The 15,143-nt window shown below is 42.1% G+C and overlaps 2 protein-coding genes across 7 annotated transcripts in view; both read right to left on the bottom strand.

Moving 5' to 3' along the window:
- The window catches only part of LOC114444539 (eukaryotic translation initiation factor 4 gamma 1-like), a 31,427-nt gene extending 24,173 nt beyond the window's left edge, over positions 1-7,254 (bottom strand). For 5 of the 6 annotated variants that reach the window (XM_028419178.1, XM_028419183.1, XM_028419179.1 and 2 more), the window contains exons 1-5: positions 7,192-7,254; positions 2,840-2,892; positions 2,627-2,749; positions 1,967-2,050; positions 859-891 (exon numbers count right to left, since the gene is read on the bottom strand). In XM_028419178.1, coding sequence (XP_028274979.1) covers positions 859-891; positions 1,967-2,050; positions 2,627-2,701 — 192 coding nt within the window. In that variant the 5' untranslated portion in view covers positions 2,702-2,749; positions 2,840-2,892; positions 7,192-7,254. The remainder of the gene's footprint in view (positions 1-858; positions 892-1,966; positions 2,051-2,626; positions 2,750-2,839; positions 2,893-7,191) is intronic. The other variant, XM_028419182.1, reaches the window with a different exon arrangement.
- Positions 7,255-7,707: 453 nt separating this feature from the next.
- psmd2 (proteasome 26S subunit ubiquitin receptor, non-ATPase 2) lies at positions 7,708-15,071 on the bottom strand. The gene is made up of 21 exons (XM_028420137.1): positions 14,866-15,071; positions 13,993-14,049; positions 13,730-13,894; positions 13,334-13,455; positions 12,945-13,169; positions 12,681-12,839; positions 12,342-12,486; positions 12,143-12,203; positions 11,844-11,990; positions 11,652-11,758; positions 11,300-11,427; positions 11,117-11,204; positions 10,873-11,035; positions 10,677-10,778; positions 10,150-10,301; positions 9,967-10,050; positions 9,473-9,641; positions 9,180-9,274; positions 8,946-9,072; positions 8,703-8,821; positions 7,708-8,471 (listed from the first exon to the last, which is right to left on the bottom strand). The coding sequence occupies exons 1-21, from the start codon at positions 14,986-14,988 to the stop codon at positions 8,289-8,291; spliced, it is 2,721 nt and encodes a 906-aa protein (XP_028275938.1). The 5' UTR covers positions 14,989-15,071; the 3' UTR covers positions 7,708-8,288.
- Between the last annotated feature and the right edge of the window lie 72 nt (positions 15,072-15,143).

Raw genomic sequence — 15,143 nt, 5'->3', positions numbered from 1 at the left:
TGCTCTGGCTCTGAAATAGAAAGGTATTATTGTTATTACTGACAATCAATATTCTTAATTAAACCTTTCCTCTAAAGACTGGTGGGATTCATTTAGGCGAAAGCCTCCCTGAAACATACACCTTTTTCCACTGATCCTAGTTTGCATTGAAAGATAGAAAACCCACTCCCTCCCCAACTGTTACCCCGGATTTATACCCACGTGAAAGCGCAGTGTGGCGCTTTTTGGACGTAATACGCCCGCCTGTCTCACAACATCAATTTACACCAGGAGCGTTTCAGAGGCAGCGCTGTGTAGCACTGCCTCCACTCTCTCATGAGATTCACAAAGTCACGTAGTAATCTGCCTGTTGATCTGATGGTTAATGTCCTCTCTATGTGTCAGGCTGGGTTACAGAGCAGTTACTGAAAACTCAGTTTACTCCCTCAACACACAGGGCAGCTGCTCACCTTCCACTCTGAGAACAGCTGCTGCTTCTCTCCCTGCCTTTTCCTTTCTGATATTGTCCGTATAAAAGCATGTTCTCTCATATTTAATGCCGTTTCTCTACTTCTCAAATGGAATCTCTCCTCATACATGGCTGTGGCTGTTTCTCTGCCGGTAGCGATGTTAAGTCAGTCTGGCAGTGTTTTATTTTGAAAATCCACCGGAAACTCTTTTATTCTGGTGCCTGACTTCCTGTCTGCTCGATGTAGTTGGTGCAAATAGACGCTTCTTGGATGCTTCTAAAATGCGCTGCAACACGGCCGGTGTAAATACTCTCATTGACTCTCATTCACAGCACTTCACTGTACTGCAGTGACGCTGCAGCCTAGCGTCTGGTATAAATCCGGGGTTAGTCAGTTTTGCTGTTAGTACCTGTTGGTGTAAAGCTCGGGGCCCTGGGGCAAACTAGAGGAGGAGAGGCAGATAGGACAGAGGTTAAAAACAAAAGCTCCATGCTTTACCCTCCACCAACACGTTCCTGAAATTCTGCACCTTTGCAACTGCACTTAACAACCAATAAATTTGGTCAATCAGTGGAAAGTGATTGTCACTATCTGGATTGGTTTGATTTGATTTATTCCAGGGGCATATTATTTGTAAAACAAGTGAGTTGAGTTTACATCATGCAGATAAGGCCATGTGAGCATGTAGCACATGAAGCTGTGATTAGGGTTGGGCGATATTGGCAAAAAAATTAATCACGATTAATTGTGGCATTTAGCCGATGACGATTAATTTGACGATTAATTGATGACAATTGCACTTACATGTTTTTGACTCTAAATCGCCACATTGTTCTGAATTGATACTGACAAATCATTAGGTCAAGTGAACTAGTGCATGTTTTCACTCAGACTGTAGAACAGCAGCAGAAAAAACATTACAAACAAACAAACTAACCGGACAATTCCACATTTAAATGTGTGTCTGTGCAAATCAACCTGTTACGTTCTTCCAGCGCTTAGTTTGGTCGTAGGGAGCACGATGACTAAACGTATCGCGGATTCTCGGCTGAGTGGAATTCTTTCAATATCTGCTGGAGGAGACTTGACAGTGACAGTTTTTCTGACGATTAATTGCACACGATACGATTTTGCACAAGCATAGCTGTGATACACTGTGAGCAGACCACACTGACAGTTACAATGGTGCAGAACTTGTGAGGCATATGCAAACAGACATGCAGGTATTTTCAGAAAGTGACATTAGAGCTCAAATATTCTGAACTATATTTTTCAACTTGGACATAGGCCTAAGTGCAGCAGGAAGAAAAGATGTTCACAACTGATAGGTATGACTGCACTCATCTACGGTAAATGTAAGGGTTTAAAAATTGAATAAGATATTGCAACACATACTCTCATTAAAAAGAAAGGTTTAGCTACTGACTATTAAGTTACTGTCCACTTTCTTTTGAGAAAGAATGAGTTCTTTTTCTGAGAAGAGTCATCAGTGCAAGTTGCACAGTTGTCTGGCCTACCTGTCGGGGCTGTGGTGTCGGGTTCATTTGTGGTGGTGGAGTGGCAAACACAACAGAAGGGGGTTGCCCAGGGGGGAAGGAGGGCTGCCAGAAAGAGGAAGTGATAATAACAAAGGAGTGAAAATGTGAGGATAATATTGAAGACAAGCAGCCAACATCCATACAAAACACCATTTTTCTGATTTTCCATAATGGCAGCATATTTTCATATTTATGGTAATGAGGTACTTTCACCTCACCTGCTGTCTTCTAGAAACTGATTAAACTATATTTGAATAAAAACCACACGACACCAATGGTTAATTCCAATGAAAATGCTACAAGCTATACTGGAAGCACACAATAACATGTTATGACTACATTTGGACAGAGTAAGAGCCATACACGTGGCTCAAGTTAATTCTGACAATTACTATGGAGTAATACAACTGTGTTGGAGCCGTTCTGCAACATGGTTAAGAGTTGTACAATAGAGCTTGAAGCTGCTGCAACCATTCTTCACCAGACAAAGTGTATTGCTGTGGGATCTGCTTTTCATTATCTGCACAAAAAAAGACTGTGGGGACTGCCCTTTTTTCTTTGAGAACCAAAAGTGGGATATAGCACCACACCCTTACAGAACCCATCCAGAGTAAGAAGAACTGTAACAGAGTACATTACCTGTGAAAGGCCTGGGGACGGGGCAGGGTGGGGGACAGAGGGGGGTCCTGTTATAGGCTGTGGTGCTTTATTCATTTCATGGAGATCTGCATGGGGAGGCTGATGTGGACCTGTGCACAAAATCTGACAGAAGAAACAATGTTTAAATAGGCTTTATAATATATATTTTAGTTGCACATTTACTTTTTAGAGACTGGGTATAGGTTTACTTACATTTTTGAATCTTTTAGGTCCAAAGTGTGGTTACACTAAGGAAGGTTTTTTTCCTGAAAGAAAGAAACCTTGTTAACAGGGTGCATGTATTAGCTTATCATGTTTCAGTTCACATCTACTTTGCATTAACTGGTATTTGTCCACTCACTATTTTGACCCATTTCTAAAATTTGTTCAGTATCATTTTTCCCCACTATCTTGACTCAAGGGTCATGTCCTGATTTTAGTGTAATCATCATCCTTAGGTTATATGGTCCTTGCAATAGTGACACATTTGGTATTTATAGCCTACATTATTCCTGCCACTGACACACGCCCCCTTTCTTTGATACACACACTCACAAGCACACACACACACACACACAGAAGCAGCAGTGTAAAAAGCCTGAGTCATGATGATTCAGGGTGTTTTTTTCTCTTAAAGAGGAAATCACGCTGCAGAAATTGTTGTAATAAGCCACCGTTACCATGACTGTAGCAGCACACATAAAAAAGGAGACTGTGTGAGGATTTCCATACAGTCAGATGAATACCCTGGCTTAGAAAAATCACTGACTGACAACAATGGAAGGCCTACCCCTGGCCTACTGAAGACTTAAAGGACAGCAGTAATACAAGTTAGAATATGGTAAGACTGTCAAGAAGGGACAGAGAGCAACTCAAAGGCTCATCCACAGCCAGAAAGATTGTCAAGTTGAGTGAGGCTGGCAGGGAGAAGAAATGCTGAGTAAACAATCTAAGAGCTAAAAGAGGGTCTCAGACTAACAACTCACACTGCCTCCTCAGGCTTTACTCAAGTCACTGGGTAGCAAAAAACTTTTAGGTGGCTGGGGGAATGCCTCATGAGACATGGCTGGACAGTTAAACAAACATTGTGACCGGGACACACTCCTCAGCAACACAAAGATTAGTCTGCAGTAAAAATCTTATGACTGGTCCTCAGCAGAAATCTGTCGGGAAAACTACATGAGCCGAGGAAAGGGACCCAGAGCCTACCCCACCCTGCCCCTTAATCATGTACAGTTCAGTCATTTGAGCTGGTCTAACATGCAGCACTGTGGTGAGCCAGCCACTGGCAGCTCCAGTGGTGAAACATGCTCCTCCAACTCCTCTCTTGCATAAGCCTCTGCATGTACTCCAATGTCCCACTAAGGGGGAGATGGGGAGAACAGTCTGCTGCTAAAGAAGTTGGCGGTCACGTCACCTACAGTGGGTGTAGCCACTGACTGTTGACCACTGTAGACATATGATATAGACTTGCTGTCACAGTGGCAACTTTAGTGTAAAATTAAAATTTCTGAAAACATGAAAAAAACATCTGTACTAACAAGTAAGTAAACCTTAATGGCTTACTTCTGATGTCAAGTGGGGAAAAGGTGTGCAGGTGATAGTCTTTATGCAAGGCCTGCTGCAAATTTGCTGTCACTGTGTAAATGTTTGTTACATGTGTTAAATACTACTTTAAATGCTAGGTTTATTAGATGATTTTCAAATATAAACTAATTTTAAAACAGGGAGATCACAGAGACTATTTCTACCAATTTCTAACATTATAACCCTCTAAATGTACACACTTTTACTGTGGGCACAAGATCTCACAGAAACTCAAATGTGACAAGAAAAATCAATACCATCAACTGGCTGTTCTGGCTAATATCTGGCATAAAAATCCTCTAGTGTGTGGCCGGTCTTACACAGGATTCATCAGACTACAGGTCTGTGAATGCAGTCTGTACTTGCCACATAGGTGTGTTGGCTACAGTGTACACAAAATGCTGCAGTGGTGGCAGGCTTTACTTAAGGCAGCTGGATAACTTTAAAGATGGACAGGAAAATAGTTTAAAACCAAGGGCACAGAGAATTTAATAAAGTGTCTTTTATGTTTTAAGCTCAGCTTTTATCAAACTCTGGACTACTGTTTTCATGTAGTGGTCATCAGGTGACATGTAACTCTCATTCATAAAATTAGCAGTGCTGTTTCTGTGAGCTGGCTCAAAAACACTTAATAAAACCACACAGATTTACAAGAAAACCACATATATATAACAATAATTTTCCATAATGTCATTATAACATTTCTTAACAAACATGTTTCACACAGAGAAGCATGCACGTAAAGTCAAGTTTAGCTTCAGTGAGCATCACACCAGCACAGCCTAGCCCCCACCACGTTTCTGCTGGTAACATTCTGCCAAAACCCACACATGCCCAGACTCTAGGCTTTCAAGTTTCACAAAAGGAAGCTCAGTAATATCCTTATGGCAGGCAAACTGTGACAGCCTGCCTTTGACACATCATGCACCCTCAGTCCAATTGCACGGCTGCCATTACTTTCATTTACTCCTCTGGCAAAAGCATGTCTGCTATCACTGCATAACAAAGATGAATGTTTCAAGATAGAGAAACTGAATCTGTACTAGCTGTAGTATCCATATTCCCTGCATACGAAACATCACCCATTTTGGACCTGTATTCTCAACTAAGGTCACATGTCTGCAGTCCTCAGCATCAGCCTCGTGTATGCTGCAGCAAGACGGGTGATCAACAAACGACTGAAACATGGACATATAAGCAGTGCATGCCTCTATACGAACAATCTGACACAAAGGCAGTATCCAAATGTCGCAAAACCGCTCATACAACACTAACTACTCACATGTAAGACACCGGTAAGACGTCTGCTCATAGCTTTGACACTTTTGCTACGACACAGGGGCGTGTCTGCTTGTCTACTCACACACACTACGACTGATAAAGGCAGCGATTTGCATGCGACCATATTAAACACATACTTATCAAACATTTGGTGTTGCGAAACCACCTGCAAAGACCGGTGAGCAGACGTCCCGTACTATGTTGTGCTGTTAGCCATGTTGCTAACTTTGCTAGGCCCAACCTGGATTTACCACGTGGTTTCTCCTGCTGTTGGCGCGATGCACATACCAGCAGCCGGCTTCATGTCAGCCACACCTCAGCTATGACAAGCATATATTTCGCGTAGAACACAAGTCAAATCAAGCTAACGTAGTTTTAAAGAGTGAGCAGTTAAGCCAAATGAGACGGCAGTCGATTCAATGAAGGAGAATACTAACCTAGATAACTGTCAAGCTAAGGAGGTGGCTCTGGCTCCCGGTTATTAGCTCGTACATTCGCATTCAATACCTCAATACGCTACCGACAATCTGCAGCTAAATATGCCCAAATCTGTCTAGGTATAAACTCAGCAGCAGCGTTGCCAATGATGTCGTGACAATGATGAGTACTGTAACTAGCCAGAATGAGTCAGACACCTCCTTTTCATTTCGCAGCCAAATATCTCACCCACTTTGACAGCAACATCACCTTTGCGACAGCCTACGTTTACACTGCTGCATCACTGGGGATGCTGGGAGGATATCCCATATTTACCTGGTTGCTGCGTAGCTGAGCACCAATTACAACCGCTAAGTCTAAAGCACAGGAAACCTGTCAGTAAATTGATGAAGAGGTTACAGACATCTTCCGAGTGTCTACAACTCAATGCTGCAAATGCCACTAAAACATGACACCACATACTGAGACATACTAACGTTATCTGACTAATTTGAGTGCTTGTTTCGCTTACTAACAACTCCCTAAACAGAGCACGACTCTTTTAAAACACGTTTACAAACGTAACCGCTAAATGTAAAAGGTTTCAGATTGCTGGCACCAACATGGCATGACCATCACATGGTCTCAAGTATCAGGTTATTCAACGTAACTGTCAACAGACCTCTCTACAGGTAAAGCCAGGCTGTCAAAAATAAGTAAACACGCTCCACAAGTTTGTGCCAAGCGCCGGCAAAACACGCCTAGTTACTACCAGAGTGTTTTCACTGATGGCTTACCTTTATAGCCCTCTGAGTAGCTGGGCAGCAAAACGGTGAATAGCTAGCGGCATAATTTACGCCACCCGGCTAAAACAACAACATTGCGATGCGACAGTCTATCAGTCGCTTCTCATGCAATATAAATTACACACATTACATCATATATTCCAACGTCACTTAAATAAGTACTAGTTTAAGCTGTCAATGGCAGTGTTAGTGTAACGTTAGCTTGCTAGCTGGACCAGCTAAAATGAAGAAAGAACACCCACGTCGTCTTAGCATGGAATGCTAGCAACCAGCTAGCTAATCCCTGAAAACACAGCAGGAACACCAGTCAGCAGAAATCACTGAAGAAAGTCGCCACGGACGAGCATATTCACATGCTAAAATGTCAAACGCTGACATGAAGAGTTTCCCAGATTCTCCGTGTACTGGCAATGTGACAGTTATGAGGAAAAATAATCTTTTAACAAAGAGTTTCGCTCAGGACCGGAGCATTACCTTTCTCTCCTTGAGTCCGCAGAGCCGGACGGACGGAAAATCTTTCCGGAAGCCGGTAGCTAGTAATTCCGGCAGAATCCCATCACGTGAAACTTTCCTAGTAACCATGTTCTGGGCTGTATATACTGTATTTTAATTACATCTTTATTGTGTTTTCTAATATTTGTGTTTATTTTTGTGACTCCACATGTTTGTTAGAAAATGTATCCAAGTCCTCAGCTGTCAAACAGAGTTAAAATTCAAATGAACCACTGCCTAATATAGATTTAACTTGTGTATTATATAAATATATAATAACTTAATGACAGGGACAACCATGCTATACACCTGAAAATAGGACCAACAAAAAAAATGGAAGAATGTAAAATGTTAGCTTTTCTTCTAACATTTATTGCTAAACTCCTTTGTCACTTAATCAAGAACTGACTCATTTAACTGTCAAGTGCCTGACCTGCCTCGCTCCACAGAAGTCTATATAGAAAAACAAATATCACACATCACAAAGATACACAGCCATCACATTTCCACCATAAAGATGTAAGTTTTTATTTCTGAATCAACCTTTACAGTACTGTAACAAAAACCAAGAAAAAAAACTTGATGAATACATACTTTTAAATTCTCTAATTACAAAAGATAACTGAGGATGTAATTAGTGAGAAGAGGAAGGAAAACACATCTGAAGCACTGAAATGGACTGAGCAGTAGTTACTGTATTCATTTACAGATGACTGAAACACATACAGGAAGATGGTGAAAAGGTCCCACTTCTGAACTGGCCCCGGGGTCAGTCATACAGCTGGTTCAGAAACATGTGGGAGAGGTGGATCAAACGTAGAGCAAATGAGGCAACCATCTATGTGCAGAGGATGAGGTCCCAGCTTACCCCTCCCTGTGTCATGCCAGTCCAATTAACCAGACCCTCCCCATCCATTTTTAATGACTGTTGGAGCAAGGCCACGGACGACAGAGGAAGAAGGATAGGTCTGCTTCTCTCGTTTCAGCCATGCAATGAACAACTAAATATAACAACTGCCAAGAGCCACGGAGGCTACCCTTAGAAAACATAAGGAAAGGCCAGTGAGAATGGGTGCAGTCTAAGTCTCATAGTTGGGGTTCTTGCGAAGGATGACAAAGCCCTCCAGGATGGGGGTGACAGGGAGGTACTCCTCTGTGGCCAGCTCCGCCCTCTCTCCATGAGCCAGCAGCACTGGCGTGGTATGAGTCTGGAAACCTGTGATGGCTTTGGGCTTACCCGCCTGGCCCACAACATCCACAGCCTGTAAACACATCACACAAACATCTTTGGTTAAACAATTTCCTTTCATCCGCAGACCTACATTTCACTCTTTTTTTACTTTTAATTTTTAGGATTTACTTTCTAACGTACTACACCTTTAATACAATCTATCTACTTTTTGTACAGAAAATGGACCACGGTCATTCCAGACCTCTCTAAGTTGTCTAGTCTATTTGTAGAAGTGGAAAAGAGTAATTAGAATAGGCTTTACCTGTCCGACCCTAACCGACACAGGCAGTGGTCGGAGCTCCTCATCAAATGTGACCAACATACGTGGCTGCATGGCTGCTACCAAGCCATATAGAATGTAGTGAGATTTACCCAGGATTACTGTAATAACAATGAACACAAGGGGGGGACATTACCACATGAAACATTCTTGTTTATATGTAACTTTCAAATGACAGAATGTTAATAGAGTTGCGTGCCAAGAGAAGGGAGAAAAGGAACTCACTGTTCTTAACGTCGAGGAAGGAAACAAGCACGGTGAGCAGTCCTGCCACAGCAACCTGACTCATCAGCTGCCTGTCGCTATGGTAGGGACAGAGTGTGAGAGTGCCTTTGCCCAGGTGAGTCAGACCCTGCAGACACAAACAGCAGAAAGTCAATATTCTGTCATACGCACGCACGCACATTTCCCAAAGTTCACTTGCGTCTGATACAAGGTTCCTTTTGTTTTTCCACCCACCTGAGCCAGTCGCACCATGAAGAGATTGTTAGGATCTTTGGCGTGATACTGCGCCAGCTGCCGCAGCATAGCTGCTAGACGGGCATTATTTGTGCCTGAGGAAATGGAAAAATATAAACCGCTTGGTAAATGTGTTAAGGAAGTTAACACTGGAGGCACTGGCATTGTGCTTCACAGAAAAAGACAAAGAGTATGTTAACGTTTTTTTTATTGAAGATTGGAAGCATGATAAAAAGGCAAAGTTACTTTTTTACTTTTTTAGTTGTAATGTAAATGACCAGAATCTTTCTTACCACTGCCCACCATCCCCATGGCAAAGATGGAGTTGTGGGAGACCTCAGGGTCAGCATCGTGGGAAAACTTGCTGAGTGTATCCAGGATGTTCAGGCGTGGATTGGACACTGAAATAAGAGCCAGGGCTAAGGGCACCGCTCGCCTCAGGGTCGGCTCACCATAACGAAGCTGATGAAAAATGAGTTTTAAGCTGATGAGTTTTCTGAGAGCTTGACAATAAGATCAAGAGTGGAGTGGAAGAAAAATGTGTGTCTAATTATTTTAATTGCCTAACAGAGCTGTCACACCCCAGTGACACGTGACAAAAAAGACATATTTATGCTATTTAAGCAGAACTAACAAATCACAACAGAGCAATGGGGAAAAGGCAGGACCACTATAAAAATAGGGTTGTGATATGAATAAAAAAAGTAGCTCCATTCTGAAAAGAAATAATTTTAACAGAATTAACAGCAGTAAAACAGAATAACACAAGGTTTTTAGTTGTACTGACCAGGTGTCCAAATGTTCGCAGTGCCATTTCTGCACCAATCTCCTCCCCCATGGCAATCAGGGCAATACCGAGAACAGCCACACCCTGAGAGGAAAGCATTCAAATCAAGTCTGTTTCTGTCAGAAAAAACATATTTAATGAATGTGATCATAAGTATTGTCATGATAACAAGCTGCTCCCTACCTGGTGGGAACCCATGTCAGCAGCAGTTTCCTTCTTGTCTTTGTCCTTCTTATCCTTCTTGTCCTTGTCATCCTCCTTTTCTTTCTCTTTAGCCTCATAGTGCTCACTGCAGATATGGAGAAGCTGCTGGACCTTTAGCACATTACCAGAGCCTGGAGGCAGAGAAACAGTTATAATTATAGCACTGTATCTAGGACCAGGCATAGTGAGCTGATAGATGGTATAAAGAATGTTAGCCAACTGATCTGTTCATTGTCAACTCAGCCACAAATTCTATCAATTTCCAGTGAAAGAGTGCACAGACACCATACATTGTTAAATTAAAAATCAAGTGCTCTAATACAGTCCAAGCCTCCATGCCGCTTTCCAGCATTTACCACCCTGTTTTCAGGTGATTATTTGCAAAATGAATTGTTACATATAGCAGTAAAAAACAATTCCAACCTCATCTTTTGGCACTAGGAAATGCAAAAACATGCAAGTCTAGTGTCACGCAAGTTCTAGTATACAAAGTGTGTAAGACCAACCTGCATATGCACAGATATCCACTAGTGTGTTGGCAAAGCTGCGGAAAGGTTCAGGGACAACCTGTAGAGCTGCTAGGGTTGTCTCTATTGCTTCTCCTTTACCTGCAGATAGTGAAAGAAATGACATACATGTAATTGTTATAACAAACAGCACCTAATCCTGAAAAACCAACAGTTGTCGTCTATCCAATCATACCCAAATGGTTAAGTCCCAGGCCTAGAGGGAGCCAGCGAGCATATGTGTCCTTCAGCTCCTGTTCATTCTTCTCCATGATGGTCTGGACAATGGTGGAAGTCACATCACCATTGCATGACCCTACTGCGATCATGCCACAAGCCAGTGCTGTCACTCCGACCACCTGAAGATTTAAAACACACAATTTAATGTTGCTAAACTGCTCCTCTTTTGACTGAGCTTAATATCAAATGTAGAGTCGTACCTCCATGCTGGATTTGGAGTCTCCCATGACAGGTAGAAGCAGAGAAAGGACATCTTCTCTGTTAGAGCCAGCATAGGCAAGACCCAGTCTGAAACCAAGGAGACAAGAATAAGTACAAAATAAGATATCGATGGATCCACAAATGAGAGCCGACTGTCACAGTGGCTTTATCATTGTCCTCACCCAAAGATGGCCCCTATCCTCATGACGTTGCTATTGTGGAGGACATAGTCAGACAGCAGGGCGAGCGCTGGGTCACACTCATTCCTCACACCTGAATTTACAATGCCACAGGCCAGGAGGGCACCAGACTGCAGAGAAGGAAGAAGCAGGTGTGAGACAAACGACAGAGACACCTTTAGGGCTTGACTTTCATACCCTCTCCTCTCTTGCACTAACGCTGAGGGTAATGTTGTCCTCAGTTTTCAAATTTAATAAATGCTGCTGAATTTTGGTTAGTTATATAAAGGCTCATGCTAAAATATATTAGCATGAGCTAATGAGAAAATATATTCTTCTAAACTAACTGGTATACCTTTATGTAGTCTTCAGAAGAGTAGAGGTATTTGTCAATCTGGGTCAGACCACCGTCTACATCCCACAGCAGGATCATACCCAGAGAGGCTGCAGCACTGAACATGCCTGATAGCACACAAACATTTTATGTACTTGAATGTTAAGCAGCAGCAACAGATAGAATGCAGTGAAAATATGTATTTTCTTGTACCGTGGTCCTTGTTCTTATAGAGCCACTTGTTGCCATCGTCTGTGAGCAGCTTATCCTGTCCAAATGCTGCGTTGACAAAGCCATTCACAAAAGAAGAGGCCAAGTTCATGCGAGCCGAGTCCACCTGTGAGCCACTGCCTCCAAACCCTGTCACATAGAGCACAGATGTAACATGGCTAAAAGGCACAATTGGACAAACAAGTACACTTGCCATAGTGACCAGCAATAAAACACAATCAAATCTCTATGTCTAATACTAAGGCTAAGTGAACACATTCAACCTTTATATAGAGACTCACTGTTGTTTTCCAGGTGTGTTTTGTAGATGTCATCTGGGACTTTGGGCTCCATAATGTCCAACTAGGAAAGAAAAGACAAGTGTGAAAAATCTCCTAGGTTAGTACTTATGCAATGCCAACTTGTATTTTATAAAAGCTTTATAAAACAACCTCACAATACATGACAAATATTTCTAAGTTTTTAAGTCTCCCCTTTTACCTCTCTAGCCAGAGCCAAGAAGTTGCTGTTGAGCTGCACATTTGACATGATCTCCGTCAAGTCCTCATAGTCCTCTACATCCTCATTAAGCTCCAGGAACATGCCATGTCGACCCAGCATGAATGCCAGCTGCTTCTGGATTACTCTGCAAAGGACAAAGGTGCACAAGTTTGTATTTAATACAAATCATTTAGTACAAGTGTGAGTTGCTTTACAAAAACAAGGAGCATGGCACTTAAGATATAAACATGTTTGACAAAAATCCCTTTGTTTAAATTCCCTAACATCATTGAACATCAATCAGCAGGATCATCCAAGTGCAGTATTTTGTAACTTTACATGTCTTTGCAGGATGTGAAGATGTTTTCTACTAGCTCCACATCATTGAGCATCAGGGCCAGGCGCAGGGCCTCCGGGTAACGGTTGAACTTCCGGAAGATGTTCAAGGCACATCTCAGCAGTGCTGAGTTTTCTGGCTCAGGAACATAACTCACACAACTGCAAAAATTGAGGAAGAATGTTAGAGGGTAAAACAATACATAAATGCACGTTTGGTAGACAAAATGAGAGTTCTGTTTTCTAAATATGATAATCTGAACGCACCTGGTGAGGTAGAGGCAGACTTTTCCATAAGCGTTTTCATCAATATATTCCTCCAGCATGTCCAGTCTTTCAATCTCCATCAGCAGGTCACACGCCTCATGCTCGGCATTGTGGGCCATGTTGTAGGGCACAATCTCCTTCACTAGTTTCAGTAGCGTCTCCTGCTGAGTCTTATCATTCTCCTCAACCTCCTGCCACTCTTTTGCCACCTCACCAGCAAGGTGCCTGGAAGACACAGACAGAAAGGTTTTTGTCACTAAGCAATGAGGGAAAGTGAGGACATTAAGTTAACAATTTAACAACTACACTACAACTTTTTTTTTTCAACGATTTTTCTATGTTCATGCTGCTGTCAAAGAGACATACCTGAAAAGTAAAAAGATATTTACCTGACATATTCATGTCCCCAGGAGGCCAGTTCTTCCTGGGATCCCAGCAGACGGTACTTCAGACACTCCCTCTCTCCACTCATGGTCATGGCAAGCACTGACACCACATCAGCACAAAAATGCTGGAAACACAAACATCAGGAGCCTATAATTTCCCACTTAAACTCATCCAAAACAAATCTAATGTTGGATTTAAATCAAATTCTATACAACATGAATGACTACTGAAGATTTGTCAAGACTTCTTTCAAATTTTAACTTAGTTTCCTAAGACAAGTATAAACCCGGCTTACTCTCACATCACATCTGCATTGTATTAACAGTGTAATTCCAATGATATCTCTTAGTAATAAGCACACACTGTTTCATTTTCCTTGCAGCATAGGAGAGTCTTACCTTGTTCTCTCCAGGAGCCATACTCTCATAGATTTCTTTGAGCTTGCCATAGTGTGGGCGCAGAAATTTCAGGGGCTTAGGTACAGAGGTCATGGATGTGGTAGAGGAGCGGATTTGCCTGCGCAGCTCTTCTAATGCCTGGCGATAAAGTTCTGTGTTCTTCTCCTAGAAATGTGCAGAAACATGTTATTTTGTCTTGAGGAAGCTCTTATAGGTTGGCACATGCAGGTGTTATTTTAAAAAACATCAAATACCATACTCACACTCAGTCTCTCCACCATCATTTCCAGATCTTCTTGTAACTGCTTATCTTCCTCTGACTGAAAAAGAGAGAGCAGCATTATGCACTGTCAAAGCAGTGTTATGGAGAGAAATGGCCACGTTTAAAAGAAAAAAAGCCACATTGATTATTTGAGCCTAGACATGGATAGAAATAAAACGCATCTGGTGATAAATATCATAGCATTTGTTTTTCAAGTCCCACCATATTGGCGATGAACATAGTTTAAATACCTGGCTAATGCAATGGATCTACTATTACCTTTAAACCCTTAACACTGCAGAAGATGTTCATTTTAACTACATTTCAACATTTAAAGATCAACTAGTCCTCAGTTCTTCTTCTGATAGAGTGTATTTATTTGCATTGCATTAATGTATAAATCTTAAGGTTTAAACAAGAGGCAGCAATCAAAAATAATGTATTGACTTATTCTACCTGCAAGAACTATCCAAACTATTGAAGCATGACCACTTAATTGCGTTATGTGGATTTCTTTGGCTTTACGTTAGCTGCTGTGTCATACAGCGCTTAACTTGACCGAGGACATAACAGCCAGTAAGCTAATGGTAGCTTGCCGGGTGAAGTATGCTAGGCTAAAGTTAGCCAATCAAAGGGGGTTGTCTGCATGACATTAATATACAATATCACGTTAATGTGCGTGAATGCTGGTATTTTGTATGGGGCAGCATCTCCGTACAGTAATTTAAGGTTAATTAATCGTATATCTTGAATTCCATGGTATTCGGCCTGCTCAACCATGTTGTCAAACAGGCAGTGACTAAGGCAAAATAACACGTCTGGCTCCCGTAGCAGTGGTTAGCATATTTTGAATGAGACAAATTGTCACATTTACCAATTCTTGCTCCTCTTTCTTCTCTTTATCCTTCCCGGAGGGCTGTTGGCCCTTTTCCTTGTCTTTCTCCTTCTCATCGGTCTTCTCGGGCTGCTTATTCTCTTTGTTTTTTGCCTCCTCCATAGTTGTGGCTGTGTGAACTATCGGCTAACAAACGGAACTGAAAGGGAAGGATCGGTGGTGAACCGCTTCTTCTTCGGTTCAAAAATCTGTTTAGATTTTCTTTACCGCCCCCTCCTGGCGGTCAGTCGTAGTGGATATTGGTGAGTAGTTCACGT

The sequence above is a fragment of the Parambassis ranga genome, chromosome 13 (assembly GCF_900634625.1).
Source record: "Parambassis ranga chromosome 13, fParRan2.1, whole genome shotgun sequence".
Lineage (NCBI taxonomy): Eukaryota > Metazoa > Chordata > Actinopteri > Ambassidae > Parambassis > Parambassis ranga.
Note: the sequence above shows the minus strand (reverse complement) of the source record. Positions and strands in the feature narration are given on the sequence as shown.